The sequence below is a fragment of the Mesoplodon mirus genome (genome assembly GCF_964341445.2).
Source record: "Mesoplodon mirus genome assembly, chromosome: 8".
Lineage (NCBI taxonomy): Eukaryota > Metazoa > Chordata > Mammalia > Artiodactyla > Ziphiidae > Mesoplodon > Mesoplodon mirus.
Genome location: NC_138984.1, coordinates 22,461,202 through 22,488,811, shown reverse-complemented (window position 1 = coordinate 22,488,811; position 27,610 = coordinate 22,461,202). Strand labels below are relative to the sequence as shown.

At 38.3% G+C, this 27,610-nt stretch overlaps 1 protein-coding gene across 2 annotated transcripts; it reads left to right on the top strand.

Annotated features, from left to right (window-relative positions):
- The first annotated feature begins 1,186 nt into the window (after positions 1 to 1,186).
- On the top strand, positions 1,187 to 27,338 carry ATIC (5-aminoimidazole-4-carboxamide ribonucleotide formyltransferase/IMP cyclohydrolase). 2 transcript variants are annotated; one of them, XM_082630167.1, is made up of 16 exons: positions 1,187 to 1,301; positions 1,601 to 1,727; positions 2,885 to 2,961; positions 3,603 to 3,669; positions 7,000 to 7,088; positions 7,392 to 7,543; positions 7,877 to 8,033; positions 12,243 to 12,368; positions 13,218 to 13,325; positions 14,153 to 14,238; positions 14,783 to 14,872; positions 17,881 to 18,009; positions 23,263 to 23,355; positions 24,530 to 24,712; positions 26,633 to 26,788; positions 27,114 to 27,338. In XM_082630167.1, exons 1-16 carry the CDS (start codon positions 1,283 to 1,285, stop codon positions 27,231 to 27,233), a joined length of 1,779 nt encoding a protein of 592 aa, XP_082486293.1. In that variant the 5' UTR covers positions 1,187 to 1,282; the 3' UTR covers positions 27,234 to 27,338. The 2 variants fall into 2 exon arrangements, with proteins under 2 accessions (XP_082486293.1, XP_082486294.1); XM_082630168.1 differs by lacking the exon at positions 1,187 to 1,301 and adding an exon at positions 1,384 to 1,491.
- The last annotated feature ends 272 nt before the right edge of the window (positions 27,339 to 27,610 follow it).

Genomic DNA, 27,610 nt, shown 5'->3' with positions numbered 1-27,610 from the left:
ATTACGAGCTATGAACTTTTTGTCTTTTTAAATTCAAAGTTGGCAAACACACTCTGAAGACACCATTATAATCTTAATATATTTCTCTTAGAAATGTGAGAAATATTCAGAGCAAAGTATTGACATATTCAGAGGTTATAAAATACAGCCCTTGATTCTAGCCAATAGGTATTCACTTTGGGGAGTAAAGAAGAGACTGGAAGAATCGGGGAAGAGGAAAAACAGAAATAAATAGCATGTGGGTAAGAGAAGACTTTTTTTTTCTGCAGCTGTGAGCCCAAGACATAGTATAAAAGATAGGCAGCACTATTATTTTGTAATATAATTCTAACAAGGAACATTTTTTAAAGATTTCTTTAGACAGCAACATGTGTATATTTTGTGGCAAAGATGTTATTTTCAAAAAGAAATGAATGTGTTCAGTTTTGCTTTCCCTATTTTTCATGGATTAAGAAAAGCATCCCCCGGAATTCCCTGGCGGTCCAGTGGTTAGGACTCGGTGCTTTCACTGCGGGAAGCCGAGTTCAATCCCCGTTGGGGAACTAAGATCCCTCAAGCCTCAAGGCGCGGCCAAAATAAAAAATGGCATTCCCCTCGCCCCCACCCCAACCATTATCATTCCTCTCAACCAGGCTTAAGTTAAATATTTACCGATTTTCCAGAAGACACCACCTTTCATAAGCAGATTTCAGGCTATTGTATAGGTGGAATCCAAAACTCAAATGAATGTCAGTTTCACTTCATTTTGCCTCTGGGAACTGTGGAGTCACTTAATCTTTAGGCCTTCGTTTTACTTTTTTTAATATATTGAAGCGGGAGGAAGGCAGATGATTGCCAAGATGCTTTCTAGCTTTGCTGCTCTAAGAACTTTTCCTTGTGTTTTTCTTGATTCCTCCGTCACGGCTTCTGACACTTTGATCAGCCTCCGGGACAGGCTGCCCTGGGCAACAGGAGTTAGCTCCCGGGGCTTAGGGCGACCACATTTTGAGGGCAGGGACAAATCACTCTCGGAGTGTGAGACTGTGGGCGGTGATCCCTTCCAGTTCTGGATTTAGGAAGCCAGCTGCACCGCACCGCAGCCCGCATTCGCTTACAACCCTGAGGCTCCAATTTCGCGTCTGAAATTGAACAGGGGGCGGGTTGGGTCACGTGACGGATCAGGTGCCCACCGGGTCCGCCCCGCTTCCTTCCGGCGTTATTTCTGGCCGCACCGCCCCCCCCTCCGCACGTGGCGTCTCCGCTTTTGTGCCCGGCGCTCTCCGGGGCCTCGCCGCCTGCAGCCATGGCACCTGGCCAGCTCGGTGAGCCCTTTGGCGCCCTGGAGGTGCCGCGCCATCGGCATCCGTGCCCCGCGGCACCCTCACCCCGGCAATGGCGGCGGCCGGGCGGGAGCTGCGGGGGCCCGGCAGGGTGGGAGGCGGCGCTGCGGTCGGCTAGGCCCCGGCCCGCGGTAGTGCGGTTCGCTGGCGGCAGACCCGGCCCCGGGTCAAGGTCTGGGTAGTGAGGGCCTTGAGATTCCTGACTGCCCACCCACCCCCCCTCCCCAGCCTTGAGGAATATAATGTGTACAGCGAGTGATGAGAAATGTTTTCTGTTTCAGCCTTATTTAGTGTCTCAGACAAAACCGGCCTTGTGGAATTTGCCAGGAACCTAGCTTCTGTGGGTTTGCATCTGATCGCTTCTGGAGGGACTGCAAAAGCTCTCCGAGATGCTGGTCTGGCAGTCAGGTAAGGCACAACTTGCTTTCTAAGTTCAGTCCAGTCAGAACCTAGTGTGATGACGTTGACCAGAAAGTAATGTATTCCAAGCCCTGAGTAAAATAACGTTATTTACTCCTCCCAGCCAGGCTGTGAGATTGGTAAACTACTTAACCACCTTTGTGGAAGAGGAAGATGAGGCCCAGAGAAATTTAGTAACTTCTGTTCATATTTACAGGGTAAGGAGTTGGGACCCCCAGAGTCCTCATTTCAGAGCCCTCCTCAGCCACAACAGATTAATTTAGGTGGACTGTCTGTTGGGCAAGAAGGAAGTTGCGATTTGCAGGATGCATATGATCTGTTTTGACTGGCACTTTAGTGAAACTGTTGACATCATTAAAATTCAACTCTGAAGATTCAGTCTCTCTTCCCTTAGCATCGCTGGTAACCATGTTCAACGTGTTGATGTGTTTCCTTCCAGTGTTTTTATAAGCATATTTTTTTATTTCATAGCTCATACAGAAGATAGATGGTCTTGCTTCTTGCTTTTTTCACATATTGTGGGTTTTTAAAAATTTGTTTGTAAATTCTGGCAGAGAGGGTTCAGGTCAGTTTGGTGATATGGATCGATATTTAAATGCTGTCTTTTATGTGTCCCTTAGTCATGTTTTGTGATTATCTTTTTCCAGCTTACTTTTTCTTTTCATGTATTGAGTAAAAAGTTTTTAAATTTACATAGATCAGTCCTTTGTTCATTGTTTTTAAAGCATTCCTCACATACTTAATTTTGGTACTTTTATTAAAGTGCTCAAACTTTTGATTTGGAATTTGTATTTGCATAGTGTTAACCAGTTATTCGAATACCAACACCACTTTACTGAACAATCTTTTATTGCCCCACTTAATTACTTTGCTGTCTTTATGCTTGTTTAATCGTAAAAATAAATCCTTGCTTTCTCTTTAGTCTGTTTCTGAGATAAGAATATTAATACTTTGTTGTATATTGCCAAATTACTTGTGAGTTGGATTTATTTCTTAATATTTCATTAGTTTGGCTTATGATTCATTTTCTGAATTCTGAAAATCCAGGCTCTGAAAAAACGTTGGAAGATGCTTTGGAATGGTGTAAAGTATAAAATGACAACTCAGCAGAAGCACTAGCAATATTCTGTTTATCTGTTTTTCAGAGATGTCTCTGAGGTAACCGGATTTCCTGAAATGTTAGGGGGGCGTGTGAAAACCTTGCATCCTGCAGTCCATGCTGGTAAGTGGTTGATACCTTCAGTTTAAAACAATCAGTGGTTTTCAGTTACTTTGTAGAATAAACAAAGGAATAAGGAAGAAGGCAGGTCATAGCTCAAAAAATAATTATCCGTGAGGTTATACAGGTTTTGTCACACGTGCTGCTAAAGTTCGTAATACATTAGAACCTGTTTAAAATCTGGTTTGCTTTATTACTTGATGGATTCCTCTGCTTGCTATTAGTCCTGGCCTGATAAATAAGTTAGAGTGTGATATTTCCTGCTGGAGTTAATGAAAATACTTAGATTTTAGAGTGTGAAAAAACTTTTATGATGATTCCAAACTTAGAATAAAGCATCACAGTGTAACTGACTTTCAAAGGAGTTCTTTCAAAATGCTTCACTATTTATGGGAGTACGTGGAGTGATGGAACTGACAACAGTTATATGAAAATTCCTTTTATGTTTTGTTGCTCAAGAAAAGGGAATCAGGAACTGATGCAAACAATTTTTAAGTATACCCACTAATCTGAGATTTGTACTGTCTGGTATTCTTAGTTAGGCAATGCTAGGGGCTTTAACTTGATTGATGGGATCACGTTGGAAAGAAGTACCTTATTCTGACTTGTGTTTTGAACCTAATACTCTAACTTTGTTAAATTAGGCATCTTGGCTCGTAATATCCCAGAAGATAGTGCTGACATGGCCAGACTTGATTTCAGCCTTATAAGGTAAAAATTCAAAGTTGAACTTTTAATACATAGGGATCAAAGACAAAGAAGCCAAATCTGGTGTCTCTTTTTAAAGATTAAGGTTAGCATTAGGTTTAGTTTCCTGATCACTTACTATAAACATTTATTGAGGACCTTTGTGACGTTGTATGTGGGTAAGCATTTTGATTTTGCCAAATTTATATTACTAAAATACATAATTATGCTTAAACAACCTTTGCTTTTTTAGGAAGTTGTGATCTAAATTGTCGTACATATAAGTAACTTAGTTATTTGCATAATGATATTCACTGTTTCTTTTTAATACATATGTATAACAGCTTTATTCAGCTTGATTCATGTACCATACAATTCCCCAGTTTAAAGTAGATAATTCAGTCGTTTAGTAATTTAGTATATTTAGAGTTGTACAATTATTACCACAGTTAATGTTAGAATATATTCATCACCCCACCTCCCACCCTGACCCTCCCCCACAAAAAACCCTACCCATTAACTTTCATTCTTCATTTCCTCCAACAGCCTAGGCAACCACCAGTCTATTTTCTGTCTCTATGGATTTACACGAACATTGCATATCAGTGTAATTGTATAATATATGGTCCTGTGACTAGCTTCTTAGCATGTTTTTGAGGTTCATCCATGTTACAGCATATATCAATTCACTTTTTTATTGCTGAAAAGTAATTTATTGTATGGATATACTCCCATTTATCAGTTCATCAGTTGATGGATATTTGGATTGTTTGCACTTTTGGATGTTATGAATAATGCAGCTATGGACATTCATGTACAAATTTTTGTGTGCACATATATTTTCATTTCTCTTGGGTATATACCTGGGAATGGAATTTCTTGGTCATCTGGTAACTGTTTAAACTTTTGAGGAGCTGCCAGACTGTTTTCCAAAGGGTTTCATTAGTTTACATTCCCATCGGCAGTGTACAAAAGTTCTCACTTCTACATACTCAGCAACATTTGTTGTTGATTTTTTTTTATTCTAACCATCCTATGATGTGGTATCTCACTGTGATTATGATTTGCATTTCCTAATGAGGTTGAGCATCTTTTCATGAGCATAAGCCATTTGTATACCTTTGGAGAAATGTCTGTTCAGATGCCCATTTTCATTGAGTTACTTATTTTTTAGTATTGAGTTGTAAGAATTCATTTTATCCCATTCTGTGGATTGTTTTCACTTTCTTAATGGTATCCTTTGACCATCATAAAAGTTTTAAATTTTGGTAATATCCAACTTACTTATATTTTTTCTTTTGTTGCCTGTGCCTTTGGTGTTATTTCTAAGAAACCATTTCATAGTTTAAAATAATGAAGATTTATGCCTATGTTTTCTTTTAAGAGTTTTTTTAGTTTTAGCTTTTATGCTTAGGTCTTTGATTCCTTTTAAGCTACGTTTTTTATATGTGGGTGTGAGGTAGCGGTCCAGCTTTATTTAGTATGTGGCTATCCAGTTGTCTCAGCATCATTTGTCGGAGAGACTATTCTTTCCCCATTGAATGATCTTGGTACACTTGATCTATACCTCCTTTATGCCAGCACCACCGCCATTATCTTTGCAGTATATTGTGAAAGTGATAAGTGTGAGTCTTTCAGCTTTGTTCTTCCTTTTGTTCTTCTTGTTTTGGGTGTTTAGGGTCCCTTGCATTTCCATATGAATTTTAGGGTCAGCTTGCCCATTTCTGCAAAAAGGGGCGTTGGAATTTTTGTAAGGATTATCTTGAATCTGTAGATCAATTTGGGGAATATTGCCATCCTAACAATATTAAGTGTTCCAGTCCATAAACATGGGATCTCTTTCTAAAGATTTTTTAAAATTTCTTTCGACATTGTTTTGTACTTTTTAAGATACAAGTCATATTCTTTTGTTAAATTTATTCTTAAATTTGTTTGTTTTTGTTTTTGATGCTATTGTACGTAGAACTGTTTTCTTAATTTTACTTTTGGATTGTTCTCGCTAGTGTGTATAAGTTCAATTGATTATATCCTACAACCCTGCTGAATTCATTTACTGATGAGTGTTAATGATTTTTCTGTGTGAATTCCTTAGGATTTTCTATATACAAGATCATGTCACCTGCTAATAGAGATAGCATCACATTTTTCCAATCTTGGTGCCTTTTATTTCATTTTCTTTGCTAATTGACCAGGCTAGAACCTCCAGTACAGGGTTGAGTAGAAGTGGTGAGAGTGGACATCCTTGTCTTGTTCCTGATCTTAGGGGAGAGCTTTCAGTCTTTCACCTTGAAGTATGATGTAAGCTCTGGGTTTTTTTTTTTAAATATCCTTTATCGTGTTGAGCAAGTTCTATTCTTAATTTTTGAGTGTTTTCATCATGAATGAGTTCAGTTTTATCAGATGCTTTCCGTGCATCTATTGAGATAATCAGGTGTTTTTTGTCCTTTATTTTATTGACATAGCTATTACAATAATTGACTTTTAGATATTAAACCAACCTTACAATCGTGGGATAAACCATACTTTGCTGTGGTGTGTACTTCTTTTTATATTTTACTGGATTCAATTTGGTAGTATGTTAAGGACTTTTTGGTCCGTATTCATAAGGTACTGTTCTGGGTTTTGTTTTGCGACATTTTGTCTGGTTTTAGTATCAGGCATTGGGAAGTGTTGCCCACCACCCCACCCCCCTTCTGTTTTTCTTTTTTTGTTAGTTTTTACCAGTTGTGCTTATTTCACTGGGGAACCTGCCCACATATCTCCTCACATTGCAGCCCTCGGGGTGGATCTCTGTTTCACTGGTGGTGAATTTTAGATCAGGTCTGTCCTTTAAATTACTCTTTTGTCCTTTTACCATTATTGTGTATGACCTTTCTGAAGACAAAACAAATATTTCCCCTTTAGAACGACCTATCATTTTTCATCATTTTACACAATCCACTGGAAATAGAGTGTAAAATCCAATGTCGTAGATAATGGTGAGCACATTCCAAATTGAGGATATTATCGGTAGCCTTGTATTTTATTTCAGTTAAAATTTTGTTTTTAAATTTTGATGGCTTGATAGGACAGTGGGTAGCTAAGGTTACCCAAGCAGCAACATTGCAATATGATTTGGAGGCAATAATGTGTATTGAGAGCATTTGCTGACTACAGCCCCTTCTGTATACCTACGCTCTTGCAAATGTGGGAGGTCCTGACGTTTCAAAGTAACTTTAGAACTTTAAAATGTCAGGCTCACAGTTGATATTTTAGGTCTTAAGGGGTTTGGTCATGTTAACAGCTACTGACTGAGGTGTGTAAACCATGGAAGTTTGAGTTTTTAGTGACAGCTGAATTCCTCTTTGTTTTTAGAGTTGTCGTTTGTAATCTGTATCCCTTTGCAAAGACGGTGGCTTCTCCGGCTGTAACTGTTGAAATGGCTGTTGAGCAAATTGATATTGGTAAGTCAGAAAAACCATATTTGAAGACTGCTGGAGGAGACACTTCTTTACACTGTAAACAAGATGACTCTTGGATGTTCCCTATTGAGGGCCTAGCAAATAGTCGCTGCCCCCAGATTGTGTTCTGGGATGACCGATTCATCAATATTTTCTGAGCTCTTTCTCCGTTTAGAGATTCATGTGGCTTATTTTTCTCTTATTTTTAAGGCAAGAATTATAGTAGAAGTAAGTATGCGTACAGTGACTTGATTTGAAAGAGGTGAAACCGATACGAAAATGCAACTCATCTTTTGTTCTTCAAAGGGGGAGTAACCCTGCTGAGAGCGGCAGCCAAAAACCACACTCGAGTGACAGTAGTGTGTGAACCAGAGGACTATGCGGCTGTGTCCTCAGAGATGCAGGGCTCCGACAGCAAAGACACATCTTTGGAGACAAGACGCCAGTTAGCCTTGAAGGTGTGGACACGCTTTTATCTAGTGCAGTGTTTGCAAAACCAACAGTACTAAGTTCTCACCAGATTACATCACCCTCCAGGGTTCTGCTTGGAGCTGCTATCCTTTTGTTATAAATGCAGAGACCAACTATCAGAGAGGTGGTCTGTCAAAAGATTGAAAGAGAAATGGAAAGGGAATAACTCTTTGTGCTATTTATTATTATTTGGTGTCTTTCCTGCACAGGCATGTGTGCGGGCTGTGGGTTGTAGTTTGATATATTACTACTTATAACCATTTTTACCTCATTTTCAGAAATACTGTGGGTATTTTCACAAATCTTCACTCTTATTCTAGGCTTTCACTCACACGGCACAATATGATGAAGCAATTTCAGATTACTTCAGGAAAGAATATAGTAAAGGAATATCTCAGATGCCCTTGAGGTATGGAATGAACCCTCATCAAACTCCTGCCCAGTTATATACCCTGAAGCCCAAGCTCCCAATCACAGGTAAAAGCTGAGCGTTACGTGGCACAGTTTGCCGTGTCTGGATGTGTGTGTCTTTCTCTCTATTGTATCAGATGTGATTCGCTTTTTAGAAGATAAAGTAAATTACATAGTACCTCTTACAGTTGCCTGAAGTCTGAGCTGTCAGTGGGACTTACGAACAAAAAATATTGAGATAATCCAGGGTTCTGGAGAGAAGTCAGGTTGAAGATACAGATTCGAATGTCTGGTGTGTAGATGGTTTTGAAGATGTAGGACGGGATGGGATGGCTGAACTTTGGAGAAGACGGTCAAGACCAAACCTTGACATGGCAGTGGAGAACCATCAGAGAAGAACCTATAGAGTTTCAACCAGTCGGAATGCTGCTGAGAGCAGTGGCTATTTGATTTGGGAATGTTACAAACACACAGTTTCCTTGGAATGATGGATCTGGAAGCCCAGTTAAAATGGGCCAAAATAGGAATGTGAGGTTAGGAAAGAAGAATGATAAAGATAATTCTTTGAACAGCGAAATTAGTCAGGGCTTAAGGATTTGTAGAGTTATGAGGGGTTTTACGGTTTGGGGTTCTGTTTTGTTGTTAAAGTGGACTATTTAATGAGCAAGCACATCCTACTCCCTGGTAGAAAGGAAGAGTGGGTCCAGCGGGCAGAGGAGAGACTTGTAGGTGTGAAGACTTCGGAGGGTTGAAGTTGGTGGGGGGCTGCCCTGGGTGAGAGCGCGGACAGCTTCCTTCAGGCACTGAGAAGGCAAGCTTAGAGCGCACATTGGTAGATTGGTGCTGTTCACTCCCTGTTACCAGCGGAGAGAGGGGAGGAGAGAGAAGCAGTGCAGGAAGTTTAAGGAGCATTTAAAATACTCTTTTCTTTGCTCTTGACAGTCGGTAAATTCTATTACTACTTTGCCTCAGATATATTTGGAATCTTTTCTAATGTTGCCCGAGCCCGTATACTCAGCCCTAGAGTTGTGTGTGTGTGTGTGTGTGTGTGTGATGTTAATGACTGGTTTTCTTGTGATTGGAAACGAGAAGAGTTCTGTTTTGTTTCAACTGTTTAATAGATTAAACAACTTTAAACATTTCTCTATAGCACTTTCTCTTGTGTCTGAAGAGTTGTTAGTGTCTTTGGAAATTTGATAATTTGAAGGGGTTATTCTAACTAACTGAAATGTTTCAGAAGCCAAGTTTTCTCCCACTTACCACAATTAGTCTAAATTATAAAAAAAGGGAGATGGGGGAGTTTTATAAAAGATGTGTCATTTAATTTTTGCATGCTGTATGTCTTATAGGATATTTTACTTTTGTTGTCTACTGTTTATTGCCTATTTTGTTTCTTCTATGCCTCTCGCATAAGCTCCATGAGAACAGTAATTTTTTTTTTTTGCTCGAGAGAACTTTATTTCCAAGTAGTTTTATTAAACAGAACAGGTTTGTTTTTAATTAATTATTATGATTTTTTTTTTGCCACACCGCATGGCATGTGGGATCTTGGTTCTCCAACCAGGGATCGAACCCATGCCCCTGCAGTGGCAGTGCAGAGGCTTAACCACTGGACCATCAGGGAAGTCCCCTAAAAAGCAGTTTTAGATTTACAGAAAAATTCCCCAGAAGTACAAAGAATTCTCGTATGTCCCCCTTCCCCCAGTTTCCCCTGTTAACAACTTTGCATTAGTGTGGTACATTTGTTACAATTAATGAATCAATATTGGTTCATTATTATTAACTAAGATCCATAGTTTAGATTCAGAATATGTTGTACATTCTACGCGTTTGGGCAAATGTATAATGTATTCACCGTGATATTTTCCTACATAATAGTTTTACCACTCTAAAAATTCCTCCCCTTCCACCCGCTAACCCCTAGCAACCACTGATCTTTTCACTGTCTCTATACTTTTGCTGTGTTCCAGTATCACATAGTTGGAAATATACAGTAATATAGCCTTTTCAGACTGATTCTTTAACTTAGCAATATGCATTTAGGTTTCCTCCTGTGTCTTTTGGTAGCTTATTACCTCTTATTGCTGAATAACGTTTCCTTGTGTGTGGCTGTACCACAGTTTATCCATTCACCTTTTGAAGACATCAAGAATGTAAGGATGCTGTTTGGCAGTTTATGAATAAAGCTGTTATAAACACTTGTGTACATGTTTTTGTGTAGACACAAGTTTTCAACTCATTTGGGTAAATACCTAATATTTTCTATTGTATAATTCTGTTGCGCATATTGTTTCCTTTCTAACTCCACCCGTAAGCTCCATGATGACAGTAATTTGGGTTTTTTTTGTTTTTTTAATTCAAAGAGCATTTTATTGTTTGGAAGAAATATAGAGAAACAGAATAATGTTTGAATTTTTTTTAAATTTTATTTATTTTTTTATGCAGCAGGTTCTTATTAGTTATCCATTTTATACATATTAGTGTATATATGTCAATCCCAGTCTCCCAATTCATCCCCGCAGCTTGCTTTTCCCTCTCGGTGTCCATATGTTTGCTCTCTACATCTGTGTCTCTATTTCTGTCCTGAAAACTGGTTCATCTGTACCATTTTTCTAGGTTCCACATACATGCATGAATATACGATATTTCTTTTTCTCTTTCTGACTTACTTCACTGCGTATGACAGTCTCTAGATCCATCCACGTCTCTACAGATGACCCAATTTCATTCCTTTTTATGGCTGAGTAATATTCCATTGTATAAATGTACCACATCTTCTTTATCCATTCATCTGTCTATGGGCATTTAGGTTGCTTCCATGACCTGACTATTATAAATAGTGCTGCAGTGAACATTGGGGTGCATGTGTCTTTTTGAATTATGGTTTTCTTTAGGTATATGCCCAGTAGTGGGATTACTGGGTCATATGATAATTCTATTTTCAGTTTTTTAAGGAACGTCCATACTGTTCTCCATAGTGCCTGTATCAGTTTACATTTCCACCAACAGTGTAGGAGGGTTCCCTTTTCGCCACACCCTCTCCAGCATTTGTTGTTTGTAGATTTTCTGATGATGCCCATTCTAACTGGAGTGAGGTGATACCTCACTGTAGTTTTGATTTGCATTTCTCTAATAATTAGTGATGTTGAGCAGCTTTTCATGTGCTTCTTGACCATCTGTACGTCGCCTTTGGAGAAATGTCTATTTAGGTCTTCTGCCCATTTTTGGATTGGGTTGTTTGTTTCTTTATTATTGAGCTGCATATATATTTCGGAGATTAATCCTTTGTCCGTTTTCATTTTGTCTGTCTTTCTGTGAATGTGGTTTTCGTTCCACCGGCTGCAGAAGTGTAGTTCTTCTTCCTTCTGCTGTCTGCCCTCTTGGATGAGGCTATCTTAGAGGGTTGTCGATGACAGTAATTTGGGAGGGACTCTTTCATTCACTGATAATATCCCAAGTTCCTAGAACAGTGCTTAACATTGTAGTAGGCACTCAGTAGATGTTTGGCAAGGTTTTGCTTTTAAAAGTATCTGCTCTCTAAAATAACACAAAGGAAATGAAATTATAAAGTTGTTTTTAATTAGTGGCCCACTAGTTTTGTGTGTGCACTGAGCTTCTTATAAATGTTTATTCACAAGATTTTGGCTTTTAAAAATCTTGCCACTGTTAAGAAAATAGGCAGTGAAAAAGTTGTAGTCTCCTTTTTAACTGCATTTCAACTTTAGACTGAGTCTGCCGAGTCTGGTATAAAAGAAGAGAAACCCAACACACTTTTTTCCCTCCATCTCTCCCACCCACTAAACTCTTGCTTTAGTTTGTAACATTATTTCTTAAACTGACAGGACTTACAATTTAAATTTCATACTATAAGTTGTACCCTAAAGTTGCCACAGTTGTTTGATCTTATTTCTGTACTAAAGTGGATCCCTGATGATCACTAGTCTAGTCATACTTTTTTCCTGTTCCTGAATTCTTTGTTGATTTATTTATGGATTGGCTGGCTTTGGTCCACCAGTGGTCTGTGCACACATGTGTGTTCATGCACCTCTGTGGCGTGTGTGTGTTTGTTAAGATGGGCTTAGACTCGGGTGCTTTATTCAGTCTCAGCAAGTTCTTGTATGTTCGTGTATATCTGTTTGCCTCTTCATTATACTTTATTTGAAACATATTTGTGCAATCTTTATATATGTATTTTTAAAATTTTTCTAGGAAATGTACACATATCTGATCTTATTGACCTGGCTTCTTAATGTGTATTTATATTTTTATATGTAGTTCTGAATGGAGCCCCTGGATTTATAAACTTGTGTGATGCTTTGAATGCCTGGCAGCTGGTGAAGGAACTCAAAGAAGCTTTAGACATTCCAGCCGCTGCCTCTTTCAAACATGTCAGCCCGGCAGGTAAAGCACCGCACTCTGGGATTCTCTGGAACTGTTCAAAATACACTTTAAAAAAATTTTTGGAAGTTTGACAAGACTCAAAAGTGAATATAGACATTCTGTGAAGTCTGAAACCACTTTTAATAATAATATCAATGTAGTAACTGGATAAAATCTGATAACAATACCATGCGCACATGTCTTTTACATATATATAATATGTAACACTTATGAGATAGGAAGGTCAGATAATAGTTTTATTTGTAGTGGAAACATGTTGTAGAAAATAAAAGTGATGTTGCTTAATGCAGTATGACTAAACTAAACATTTTTCCACATGGTTGAAAATTTAACTGAGTAGACATAAAGAAGTTGTTCTTATGGCACTTTAACTTTTTATGGCCATTGTATGAGAGACCCTTTTTCTTCTATGTTTATGTCAGCTTTGCAGCTTAGTTATTTGTATCACCTACTGACAATTCAACACATAATTAGTTCTCAGATAGTTTTTGGATATGAAAACAATGGGAGTGGCAGAGAAATAAACGGTGTGTGATATCAAGCAGGACAGAGAGTCAGTAATGAATTAAAGTAGTTTCATACACATGCCTAGTGTTGGCAGACTCAAGACAGTGGCTCTGTTTTCAGAGGCTGGAGAAGAGATTCCCCCCACCTCACCCTCCCCTGCAGTTATATTTTTGGCATTTAATTATCTGGCCAAACAGGTTTCTGTTTAATTTGGCCCAAGCACTAGAAATTATGCTATATAGACTAGGTGTTTTGGACTAGATGTTTAGAAAAATGTCCTGATTTAGGAATTAATAAGTGGTAACTTGAGATTTTTGGTTTATTTATGGTTTTCTATACCAGGGGCTGCTGTTGGAATTCCACTCAGTGAAGATGAAGCCAAAGTCTGCATGGTCTATGATACGTACAAAACCCTCACACCCATATCCACTGCATACGCAAGAGCAAGAGGTCAGAAGAAGAATAACGCTTTTTCTGTTCTTTTTTTTTTTTTTGAGAGGAAAAGCAATATTTTATCTTAAAGTAGTAATATCCTTTGTTTCGTTATAGGATTTCAAATTACCTTAATCTATTTTTCATTAATACTTCAGAATGATTATATGAGAGCCTTGGAATAAATTTGTTTATAAAAGTGTGTGTTAGTTTTAGTATTTAATGTAATAAAGGGAAGCACAATTAGAATTTGGTGCGTGAAGTTTCAGATTAGGCTATTGAATGTATTTGTATTGCTAAATTTAAGTTGTATGGTTATTTAAGTACACTGAATTTGGTTAAAGTTATATATAATTCACAAGTATCTAATGCATTAGCTTAATAACCTGTGAATATTATTGTAAAATTAATGGGAGATTATTGAGACACTTTCTTATGGTTTACTTTACAACAGGGGTTAGCAAAGTGTGGCTCATTGACTAAATCCAGCCCACCACCTAGCTTTGTAAATGCAGTCTGGTTGGAATATGGCCACATAGTATTGTCGGTGGCTGATTGCTAACCACAGTCTTAGAGGTGAAACAGGGATCACATGGCCACAAAGCTTAAAAAATATTTACTATCAGGCCCTTTACAGAAAAAGTTTGTTGAATGTTGCCCTAGGAGGTAAAATGAAAGAATATGTCTTATTGATTATTTCAGTTAAATGACTTATTAATCTATTGTTTAAACCTTAGTCAAGTTAAGATTTTATATGATCACGTTGGGGTTTGTTGAACATTACCTTTTTCTATATAAGGACGGATAATCTGTGATAAATACTACATTTTAATTTTTATTTACAGGGGCTGATAGGATGTCCTCCTTTGGTGATTTTGTTGCATTATCTGATATTTGTGATGTCCCTACTGCCAAAATTATCTCTAGAGAGGTGAGTGGACATTCTGTATCTTGTCCAATGCATAACTAAGTAGAGCTTAATTTGTTCATAGTGTTTATTGAAACCATAACCTATAATATTTGTATTTGGCTATTGTGATCAAGTTTTATATATTTAATTCTTTAAAATTTTCTAGTAGTCATTGTCTTAATGCCAGAGTTACTGTTTCTGAAGAATAGAGGATGCTATCTTGGATGGTGACATAATAATGAACCTGGCTGTAAACTTTCATTAGGTCTGTAATGAAAGAGACTGTATAGTGAGGGGAATTATAAACTACTCTAAAAAACTAACCCCCATCAATTGAGTACCAAACAGGCATTCTGGAAAGGTGGGGTTGGGGAGATAAGATCAGCTGTAGAAAGTTGTATTCTAGCATAGACTTACCTTTCCAAGTATAGTATTTGTATTATCTGGTGGAGGCAGAAACCAGAAACTGCTACTGCATTATTTACGACAGATAATTATCTCTAGATCGTTTAAGAGGTGTTCTCTAATTTTTTAAAATAGAAATTAATATTTAATACACATATAGGTATCTGATGGTATTATTGCCCCAGGATATGAAGATGAAGCTTTGAAATTACTTTCTAAAAAGAAAAATGGGAACTACTGTGTTCTTCAGGTTAGTGCAATTCATGTTTGAAACAGTAATTTGCTCTTCTATTTTGTCTCTTTTTCCCCATATTTAATCTTTCCTTTATACTGGCACCCTTCGAATTTATTCTTCTTTACTATGGTTTTTTTATCCTGCAAATTTTTTCTTCCTATTAATTTTTTGGGTTTAAGATCAAGGTAGCTTTCTCACCCTTACTTTTCATTTCTTTAAAAATAATATATTGGGCATCCCTGGTGGTGCAGTGGTTGAGAATCTGCCTGCCAATGCAGGGGACACGGGTTCGAGCCCTGGTCTGGGAAGATCCCACATGCTGCAGAGCAGCTGGGCCCATGAGCCACAACTACTGAGCCTGCGCATCTGGAGCCTGTGCTCCGCAACAAGAGAGGCCGCAATAGTGAGAGGCCCGTGCACTGCAATGAAGAGTGACCCCCGCTTGCCACAACTAGAGAAAGCCCTCGCACAGAAATGAAGACCCAACACAGCCATAAATTAATTAATTAATTAATTAAAAAATATATATATATATATTTAATGTGGTTTCCTATTCAAAAGGTATTGAAGGTTATTTGATGAAGTCTCCTCATCCTTCCCTCTGCCACTCTGTTACCTTTTTTAAAAGTAATAGTCTCAATTTCTTGCTCACCTTTCCTGAAATATGTAGTCTATACATATTCAGCAAATATTTGCATTTGCATTTCTTCTTTTTCTCCCCACTGACACAAATGCACACTGCTTCATCATCTTGGAAGTTTGTCCCGTATCTGTGTATCTTATCTAGCCAGTCACCAGTCTTTAGCTATTACACACACCCTGTAGTGAATAAGCTAGAGGGAAAGTCCTGAGAATAAAATTAGGGCTGGGTTGCAGACTATCTGTATTGGTGACTTTGATAGATGCTGCTCATTTTAAGGTTGTACAACCAATTTTATGTCTTAATGGGAATGTGTAAGGGTGCCTATTTCCTAACACCTTTGCTAGCATCAAGTTTTTAAACATTTTTATCTTAGTTAGATGGATGAAAATGGCATCTCATTGCAGTTTTAGTTTCAGATTATGTGTGGGTGAACATCTTTTCACATTTAAGAGTGTTTTTACTTCTGTTTTATGAACTGTCTGCCCATGTTCTTTGCCTGTCTTTCTAATAGATTGTTGAGTTTTTTCCTTACTGATTTTTACAAGCTCTTATACATTAGGGAAATTAGCCCATAGTCTGATCATAAATAGATAAAGCAAAAAGTTATTTGAATTGAAAGTTAAAATTCATAATACTGTTTTTCAGAAGGTATTAATGTAAAAAAAATTTGTGGAATCCAAATTCCATATATTGAAAGTTATTCATTTTAAGAAACCAATAATTACATGGTTCACCATAGACTCCATGTCAGCTTTTCAAGGAAAGAAAACAAAAATACCACATTAAATGTAATACTTTTTTTTTTTTTTTTTTTTTGCAGTACGCAGGCCTCTCACTGTTGTGGCCTCTCCCGTTGCGGAGCACAGGCTCCGGACGTGCAGGCTCAGCGGCCATGGCTCACGGGCCCAGCCGCTCCACAGCATGTGGGGTCTTCCCAGACCGGGGCACGAACCCGTGTCCCCTGCTTCTGCAGGCGGACTCTCAACCAATGCGCCACCAGGGAAGCCCTAAATGTAATACTTTTTTAAAAGCTACTTGACAGAAGTAGCTTTTTTAAAAGCTACTTAATCATTCAGTTAGCTGCCACTGTATTTTCACTCTTAAATGTTTTTTGTTGTTGTTGTCATTAAGAGTAGTAAGTACTTCTGGCTATTAGCAGTTGCTTGTAGCATCATGGAGAGTGTTTTCCAAATCCTGAGCCTGACCCTGATCATGACCTCTTTAGCACCAGACAGTATCATGTTTCAGGGTGTCAAAAGAACACAAGGGCTTCCTCAATATTTTGTTTATTTGAGAGGTTTTTTTATGATCAGTTAAAAGCAGGCACATCTCAGTTTTAGAAATTTTATAATACAAAGGGAAAAGGACCATTTTAGAATTCAGGAAAATGCAGATTAAGCAGAATTAATATGAGGGCTTGCTTATAAGTTACGGATATCAGTGCTTTCTAAGTCAAAGATCATCCAAAGGTTAAATAAAGAAATACTGTCAAATTTGGAAAAATGTCTAAGGAGAGAGTGGTCTTATGCAGATTATTCCCATGTCTTACTATCATTTCAGTTAAAAATTTGGGAGGGGAAGAAAGCAGTGAATGACATATTCCTTTTCAAATAACAAAGACACAGACTACAAATGCTGTTCTCTTTTAACTTTTTAGTTTTGGCTGCGTTGGATCTTCTTTGCTGCATGCGTGCTTTCTCTAGTTGCGGCAAGCAGGGGCTACTCCTTGTTGCCGTGCGTGGGCTTCTCACTGAGTTGGCTTTTCTTGTTGCGGAGCATGGGCTCTAGGCACGCGGGCTTCCATAGTTGTGGTGTGCGGGCTCTAGAGCGCTGGCTCAGTAGTGGCGCACGGGCTTTGTTGCTCCGTGGCATGTGGGAACTTCCCGGACCAGGGCTTGAACCCTTGTCCCCTGCATTGGCAGGCGGATTCTTAACCACTGTGCCACCAGGGAAGCCCACTCTTTTAACTTTTTAATCTAAGTCTTAATTAAGTATTTGTAATAGATTTTTAGAAAAAAATTAGAGGTTAGTTTTTGTGCCACTGCCTGTTTGTTAGCATATCTGTTTTAGTTTTTTTTTTTTTTTAAACCCATATGTACAGTGCTTTCAGTTACTGAAACCAGAAATGCTCTGTTGGAATCATTGGTTCTAATGTTTGGTATAAGTTACAAAACCCTATAAGATTATAAAACCTATAAAAAAATTTGGAGCAAAATATCGGTGCCTGGCCATTCTATTACACCCATCCTGCTTAAGTTAGAAAAAATGCATATAGCCTTGCTTATAATGAAATACCTTGAACATAAATTAAGTGAAAAATTTCGAGGGATGTAGACATATTTTTTACCCTTTTAACTCTTTAAATTTGTGTTTTATTTAGATGGACCAGTCTTACAGTCCAGATGAAAACGAAGTTCGAACTCTCTTTGGTCTTCGTTTAAGCCAAAAGAGAAATAATAGTGTCGTCAACAGGTCATTATTTAGCAACATTGTTACCAAGAATAAAGATGTAAGTCTGAAAATATCTAAACTGAATACTAGTAATTCAGTAGATCTGTTTTTAATATTTATATGCTTATGCATTTATTAAGGCCCATATTTAAAACTGGTCGATATGCAAAGAGCTAGCTCATCTCTGAGTTGTCAAGTAAGTTTGAGAACTTAAAAAATGAACAGAAGACCATATTAGAAACTTCTGTGCATGTGTATATATGTAGTTATTTACCTTCAATTCTATATATATGGGATCGTGTCTTTTATAAATCTGTTCTGTAACTTGCCTTTTTTTCTATGCACTGAGCTACAAATGTGTTTCTATATCAAGAAACGTAGATCCATATCTTCATCTGAAAGGCCATGTGGCAATCCATGTACTATGATGGATATTTAAGTTGTTTCCATTTTCAGTGTTGTGATTGATGTTGTCACATAGTCATGATTTTGTTCTCGTCCTGTTGTCATCTTTTAGGACATATTCCTAGGATAAACATGGTTTTCTTTTTGTATTCACATGTATTATATCAATTAATATGCACAGCTCCCTCTGGGCAGGGTGTGACGACTGTCAGCTCTATTGTAAAGATCACAAAATTGTGACAGAGAGGACAGTTAAGACATTTGCCCAAGGTTATACTATAAGGAAATGGACGAGCTCGTAGTACTTGTTTTTCTGAAATCCCTTAATTAGGCCTTCAGTTTTAAAGGATATTTCTGCTGTGTCTAATGTTGGCTGTACTTTCTTTTCAGTACTTCAGATGTGTAACTGACTTCATTGTTTTCTGGTCTTATCTGCTGGTATGCCTGGTGTTTTTTATTGCATGCTGGGCATTGGATATTGATGAAATAACAATTCATATTTTAAGGCAAGGCAAGAAAAATTTAAACATGAAACTTTTTCTCTGCCCTTTGGCCTCCTCCTTCCCCTCTAGCGTGCATTGTGCATCTGCATTATGTGTTAACCAGGCTTCCCCAGTGGCAGAAAAACCTGCTCAACCATAAAGCTCAATTTTTCTTCTTCTGGTGCCAGCCATGTAACTCCTTAGAAGATAACATTCCTTTCTCAATCCTGTGAGGGGTCACGATGACCCACCACTCTGCCTTGTGCATGCAGACATCTTTGGTGAACTTTATGTACAATGCCAATATATCACTTCCCTTAAAGATAGTGATTGGTACAGAGCAGACTGCTCAGACAACGTGGGGAGATTCTGGGCTGCACCTAGTGGAAGTTCTTAGCTTAAATACTTACTTATGACCTTATTAATATTACTGGCTATTTTATTTCTATTCTGCCTATTTTACAAGATTATTGTTTCTTCCAAATATGTGACTGAGCTTTGATAAAAATAATGATTAGGGGAGTTGAAATGATTGGCCAAATACATCTTTCTATAAGATCAGTGATTATAATAGTGTAACTATAGATATGGGGAGAAGCAACAAGAGGGAACCATTTCCTGGACCATAATAGACTAGTAAGTCAGGTGGTCCAGAGGCTTTTGGTTACTGCCAAGAGGGCCTAGTCCAGCAATAGCACATCGAGTGGCTTATCAACGAAATCCTTGCCTGCACTGAATGAGCATTCCTAGCACCATGGGAAAAATTAGTCACAAAATGCCTCCCAAACTTTGGTTGAAATTAAGACCAAAATGGAGGGGATCGTAAAATAAAGAATGTCGCCCACCAGCCAGTTTTGCAAGAATCAAGTCTTTCGCCACGGCGGTCACTGAAAGGAATTCAGGATGAGGTACTCTGTGCTCTGGGAAAACTGACAAAACCGGCCCTCAGATAGTTATATATTTTCAGGAGATTCTGTGAACCCAGTTTCTTGTATCTTCCCATACTTAGAAAAGCACTTAAAACCATTAACTAAGATGTCTGTTCCTTGAGACTAGCAGTAACCTTCTGCCGAGAAGTGTGCTTGATTGCACGTGCCCCTTCATGGAAATCACGTATATACTGGCCTCCCCCCTTACCTATTTGGAGCAGTTCTCAGAGCTCTCTGAGATACTGTCTCCTGGGTTCCTCAGGTTGTCTCAAATAAAATTTTCCATATCTTTTGTAGGTTGACTATTTGATCAGTTTTTTGGTCCGCAATATGAAAGAACCAACCATATAGATATTTTGAGGGTCTGGATGGTGTGTTTTTCCCTTCATAGAGTTGACTTATGCGGGCCTAGCTCATTTACCTCTTAGTTACTGCCTTGGAACTTGGAAAATGCCTTGAGGGGAAAAGCATAGTCACATTCATTTCTTCCTGCTTCCTTTATCTCTGGGGTCTTTGCCTCTTGCCTCAGTACTTGATATTTTATGAACTCTGTATTCAGTTTTTCTATTTGTTCTTAGAAAAGGATTAGTCTCTTAAGAAGTCATTTTGTAACAAGTGGACGAGTTGGCTATTGTCTCCCGGTCTGAATCCTGAGACTTTAAGTAGAATGCTGAAAATAGGCTTTAAAATCTTTGTCAGGATAGTTCTGTTAATAAACATATAGTGATTAAGACATGATCTTTGTTGGTTTACTGGTTATTCTTTCATTTTTATCTTTCAAACTTAATGGTGCCCTGAAGTGAAGGAACATGTAGGAATCATATATAGAAAGATCTTTCAGTCCTCTGGAATCTACTCCTTTGGTCAAGGCCCTGAGGTATTGGGGTAGCAATGTTTTTAAGCAGCTCACAGTAAATTGAGGCTCTTTTTTTTTTTTTTTTTAACTTTATTAATCTGGCTGGTTAATGTATTTTTTAAAATACCAAAAGGGTATTGAGCTAGATTCCATGGTACCCATGCTGACAACTGTGTCTACCTATTGAGACTCTTACTTTTGTAAGTTTTCCTCGCAGTTCTATAGGTATTGGACTGATTAATTTAGTAGCACTTGATAGGTTTTGTGCCTCTGGCTGTGCTAGCTTGGATATTTTTACAAGGGTTTGATTTTAGTCTTTTATCTACATTCTTTTGTACTTGTTCATATGTATTTTTAATGGAAATTTGGAAACCTAACTAAGGACGAGAATGATGGTATTTTCCTCCTTTATATTCCCCTCGCTTCTTTTAAAACAGGTCTTTATTAATATTCCAGCCTCAAAATCATCAGATTATACTATTAGGTCTAGAATGGTTTCAGTCCTGAGAAAGCCGGAGAAGTATAATGAGTGTGTGTTAAGTATTAACGAACATACTTGAATTTTTCTCTCTTCTCCCATTTTTCTTGAATAATGCTTCAATTTGTTTTAACTATATGTGCCATGTTTATTACACTGGATTCTCTCACTCCCACCCCTTGACATGTCTCATAGTCCTTGATCCTAACTCGGGATACTAGGGTTATATTTGAAGGTAGGCAGCTAGGAAGGCTGGCTTTTGTTAATAATCTTTCTTAGAACCAAAGGAATAAAATGTATAGTTGGCAAAGAGCAAATACAGATAGAAAAGGATATACTATCAATACATCAATAGTACCTTAGTATAATAAATTCTTAAAAAATTCTAACAGTGGTTTTTAAGGTTTTAATTTTGAGTTTAAAAAGTAAAAATTATAGATACACATGCAGTTTTAAGAGTTCCCATGTATCTTTTACTCCATTTCCCCTAATGGACAGTGTCTTACAAAACTGTTAATACAGCATCACATCCTTGATAATTGACATTGATGCAGTCAAGACACAGAACATGCCCCTCACTACAAGGAGGCTTCTGTTGCCTTTTATAGCCACTCACTTCTCTCCTGCCTCTGCCTCCTCTGTAACCTCGGGCAACTACTAATCTGCTCCCCTTACTGTAACTTTCATTCATTGTACATTCATGAACAGGTTTTTGTATGAACATAGTTTTCATTTCTCTGTTCTCAAGGCCCAGGAGTGTATTTGCTGGCTGGCCTCATAGTTACATATTTAGTTTAAGAAACTGCCAAACTGTTTTCCAAAGAGGCTGTATCATTTTCTATCTTACACCAGCAACATATGCATGATCCCAGTTTCTCTGCATCCTTACCGGGTTTCGGTGTTGTTGCTTCCTTATTAGATAGGTGTGTAGCAATACCTCATAATTTTACTTTGCCTTCCCTAATGCCTAGTGATGGACATTTTTTCATGTGTTTATTTGCCATCTGTATATCCTTTTTCTTGAAATGTCTCCTCATGTCTTTTGCCCAGTTTCTAATTATATTTTTATTCTTGTAGCTGAATTTTGAGAGTCTTTATATATTGGGAATACTAGTTCTTTGTTGGATATGTGGTTTGCAAAATATTTTCTCATGGTCTATAACTTGTCTTTTTATCCTCTTAATACAGGATCTTTTCTAAGAGCAGAAGCTTTAGTTTCGATGAAGTCTGACTTGACAGTTTTTCAGTTAGATAATTTATCAATTAGCTGTGCTTATATCTTTTGTCTGCTTAGCATACCAACATAGATCATTATTCTTCTTTTCAATTTGTATTTGCTCTTTATATTAAAGATAGTGACATTTTTAGTTATAGTTGTTGTTTCATTCTGTTTGAACCGGTAGTACATAACACATTTTTGAATACTTTCTATGTAGAATATTCTAGGCAAACCAAAAAATGATCCTAATTTGGTTTTTCCTGAGCAGTCTTGGCTGTATGTGCATCACAGTTATTTGTAGTGTCTGTGAAAATTACTCTCAGTGTTTTTTTTGTTTTGTTTTTGTTTTTGTTTTTTGCGGTACGCGGACCTCTCACTGTTGTGGCCTCTCCTGTTGCGGAGCACAGGCTCCGGACGCGCAGGCTCAGCGGCCATGGCTCACGGGCCCAGCTGCTCTGCGGCATGTGGGATCTTCCCGGACCGGGGCATGAACCCGTGTCCCCTGCATTGGCAGGTAGACTCTCAACCACTGCGCCACCAGGGAAGCCCCTCAGTGGTTTTTTTGAACATAAATTTTATCACATCTCCAGTTATTCGGTGCTACTGTGATAGAGAAAATACTGTTTTTCAGTTTTGGAGTGGTTATGGTATTTCATATCTAGTGTGATACGTAAAGAGGCTTAAGCCAAAGTTTGTTGCAAAATGGCATCAATTTGAGTTTGTGACGCATTAGGCGTTGCACAGAGTTCCATGACAAGTATGTTAAATATGATTCTTTCAGTAAAACATGATAGTGTCTCCTATGAACAGTTAATTTCACTCCCTCATTTGAGGGATAGAACTATATTATAGGTCTGTTATAAGGGACACATAAGATGCTAAAAGTTAAATGAAGGTTTAAAAAAAAAAAAAAGCCACATTTACCATTCTGTGTTTTTTTAGTTGCCGGAATCTGCGCTCAGAGACCTCACTGTGGCCACCATTGCTGTCAAGTATACTCAGTCTAACTCCGTGTGCTATGCCAGGCACGGGCAGGTAACCAAGCTGTCAGACTCACCTTGGGAGGACTGTTGTTTTTTTACAAGATGATGTTCAAAAATCCATCTGTCTTGGGAACTAGACTGCTTGAAAAGGAAAATTTGCCGAGTTTTTCTCTTCTCGGTTTGTCAGTATTTACTCAGTAATGATTACAAAGTATCTTTGGAACTAAGTATTAAAATTGTTCTTATTGCTTCTTGCCTGGAACGAGTTGGCACATTTTGGGTTAGGGGACAGTGACTGCTAGGGAACTAGTTTCTTTGCTCCCCTCGTCCCTATCAGTAGCATTTCCAGTGAAGAGGGAGTAGAACATACTGCCACCCACTAGCCCATCGTTTTGCAGCATAAAGGGTATTTTTCTTTATACTTCTAACGTTATTTTACCAAGAATCTGTAGACTAAGAGTTAACATGATGAAAAATCTGGTTTACTGAGGCATAATTTATATACAGTAAAATTCACCCTTTTTAAGTGTAGAGTTTGACCAGTTTGCACAGATTATATAGTTGTTTGACTGTGACCACTACCACAGTCAAAATATTGAACATCTTTTACTATCTGATGTTAAGCTAGGTATTTAACTTTTCCTAGTTAAAAGCCATAGGATGCAGGACTGAGCTGGCTCATCACTGGGCCTCTCCTAGCTCTAGGATAAACCTGGTTTTGCTGTAGCTTTAGCACTGTTTCTTCCATAGTGTCTTGAGCTCCTCTCTAATCATTTGTTAAATTATTTGGCTCATAAGTGGGAGGGGAGGATGGATGTTAATTGGCATGTGACCTGGAAGACCCTTTCAGATTTGGAATTTAGGTGATTGCCGACTGTTGCAAGACTGCTAATCTGTAATACCAAAAATCTGGGAGACTGGCTACTTGTCTAATAAGTTCCAGCAAGACCACGCTTCGCTACTGATGTCCAGGAGCTCTAGAAACTTCCAGATATTAATTAATAGCCATACCTCAAATTTCACTGAAGAGGTGAAACATATAAATAATAGTTAAAACATGTTACACTTAGCCTTTTTAATGACTTAAAAATTATTTGTGTTTCTCTTATTTCAGCCTAATTTTCTTTTCCCCCCACAAAATTGATGGATTTGGGGGAATATGCACAAAAGATCCATTGAGAAGCGTGTTGTTACTCATTTTAATGTCCATGTTCTTCATTCTTCAGGTTATTGGCATTGGAGCTGGACAACAGTCTCGGATACACTGCACACGCCTTGCAGGGGATAAGGCAAACTATTGGTGGCTTAGACATCACCCACAAGTGCTTTCTATGAAGTTTAAAACTGGAGTGAAGAGAGCAGAGATCTCCAACGCCATCGATCAGTATGTTACTGGAACCATCGGAGAGGTAAACGGGCTGTCGTTGAGTGTGGGTGGAGTGTATTAGTATGTTTATCCTTTCTGTTCAACAGACTATCTTCATCACTACAAAGAGAAAAGATATTTTTCTTGAAGTTCTGTATTATCTAAATTTACTAATCTAAACTTCTTCGGTCTCATTTACCTTTCTTTGGCGTTCTTTATCCCTTTCTGACACTACAGATCATCTGTCTTTTTAGATTATAACCACTGGTTTAGTTTTTTATGTTTGTACCTCCCCTGTTGATTATAAGCTTTTTTTTTTTTCCCCTATAAATTTATTCATTTTTGGCTGCGTTGGGTCTTCATTGCTGCGCGTGGGCTTTTTCTAGTTGTGACAGGCAGAGGCTGCTCTTCGTTGAGGTGCGCAGGCTTCTCATTGCAGTGGCTTCTCTTGTTGCAGTGTGTGGGGTCTAGGTGCACAGGCTTCAGTAGTTGTAGCACGCAGGCTCACTAGTTGTGGTGCACGGGCTTAGTTGCTCCGTGACATGTGGGATCTTCCCGGACCAGGGCTCGAACCCATGTCCCCTGCATTGGCAGGCGGATTCTTAACCACTGCACCACCAGGGAAGTCCCTATAAGCTTTTTTTTTTTTAGGATTTGTTTGTTTGTTTATTTATTTATTTAATTGGCTGTGTCGGGTCTTAGTTGGAGCATGCAGGCTTCTCTCTAGCTGTGGCGCATGGACTCTCTCGTTGTGGCGTGCGGGCTCTAGAGTGCGCAGTCTCAGTACTTGTGGCATGCGAGCTTAGTTGCCCCGTGGCATGTGAGATCTTAGTTCCCTGACCAGGGATCGAAGCTGCGTCCCCTGCATTGGAAGGCGGATTCTTAACCATTGGACCATGAGGGAGGTCCCTGCTTATAAGTTTTGATGGCAGAGGCTGTTTTTCACCCATCTTGGGTGCTGTCACAGTGCCAGTCATGATGCACACTACGTGATAGGTGTGTATTTAACATTGCATACAAATTACTTGATAGCAGGTAACAAATGTCCCTCTACGTTTTCTACAAGCTCCGTTAACAACTCAGTGTACCTGTGTTATATTTCGTGTTCTTTAATGTTTTCTACTTTGAAGCAGGTATATGGGAGCATTAAAATTGCAAGTATTAGGTAGCCTGCTAAAAGAATAGGATTTAGCCCAGTTTCTGGACATAGAAATGCTTAACAGGTACTGGATGCAAAACACAAAGAGAAGCTTGGTAATCAAAAACTCAGTGGTCTTCTGAGGGGGCGAGTCAACTCCACTGGGTTGTCCATTGAGGGATAGGAATCTATGACATGATCAACAGGCGTCCTTGGAGAGTGTGCTTTGTAACCAGGAAATGCTTCAAACAGCTTTTTAAAAAAATTACTTTAATATTTGCTTTTTCTGCTTGATTATTACACAACAAATTGTGCTGTAAGTCCTGGAAGAGAACTAATATATGTCAATAAGAATAAAAGTATATTGTTTAAGCCTTTTGGCTTAAACCCCAAATAGAAGTACTTTTTAAAAATGAATACTGTTGAGTCATGTTCTGGTTAGTCTATTAGACTGACTCTGTACTTAAGACTGATTATTGTAGAAATATACTTCTAGAAATTACCTGTTTCCTTGCTTGCTTTGATACAGGGATATAAAGCAGTAGATTTAACTTAGAGATTAAAGAACAAAATATATTTGGAATAAACTGGCTTGTAAATGGTACAGTCTTTATTTGGCACACTTAAGATTAATTTTCTTCCTTAATGAAATGTTATACAGCATCAAAAAAAGGTTCTAGAAATATGGACTTGGACATAAATGAGTCATTATTTATAATTAAGTCCTAGGAAAAATGCCCAAGTGTTTTTCTGGCATTCTGATTTGTATCAGATAGTACTGAAGATGGTGTAAAACCTGTCTTTCCCCTCTGCCCCCGCTCATAGGGTGACGATTTGATCAAGTGGAAGGCACTGTTTGAGGAGGTCCCCGAGTTATTAACCGAGGCAGAGAAGAAGGAATGGGTTGACAAACTTAGTGAAGTTTCCATCAGCTCTGATGCCTTCTTTCCTTTCCGGGACAATGTAGACAGAGCTAAAAGGGTAAGTATGGAATTGGTGTGTGTATGGATTTGGTCATTATGCAGCAACCATTTCAGAGATGCTGCTTCTGATTTTTCAGTTCTATGAGTTTTATTATATATCCAGGCTATGATGATGTGATGTATCAGTAACATCTAGAGTATTATTTTGACTTCTCCTTTTGTTGTATGGACAACCCAAATCCCGTTATTTTGCCTCTTGACCGAATCAGTCTGCAGTGTGAATCGTTGTTAGCTTGCACTTGTTATTGGGTGTGAGGGGTTGATTCTGGACGTGTTTTGGCATGAGGCTGTGTTTTGAGAGTCTGTCTCTGTCTCCCCCTCAGAGTGGCGTGGCCTACATCGCTGCCCCTTCCGGTTCCACTGCTGACAAAGTTGTGATCGAGGCTTGCGATGAGCTGGGAATAATCCTCGCTCACACGAATCTCCGGCTCTTCCATCACTGACTTCTTCACACATTACTTTATACCCTGCCTATGTGTAGGTGAAAAATCACATATGGAATTTTGAAAATAACCTTTTTTAAAAAATAAAGCATTAAATTTTAATAATCTTGGAGCCATAGTGTCTGGTAGTTGTATTTAATTTGTCTTAGTTATAGGCTCTTTAGTTTGACAAACATTACACATGGTTATTTGTAAGAAATACAGGGGCATCCCTGCCTCCTGGGGCTCAGCTCATCCCAAAATGTTACCTGTGTGAACATCTGAAAAACATTAGGTAAACCAAAGAAACTGAGCAGCCACCATAGCAGGTGGCACAGGCATCTTAAAGTCTCACTAGTTTACTCATAGGGGATTCTGCTCATGAGTTTCCTCTAATC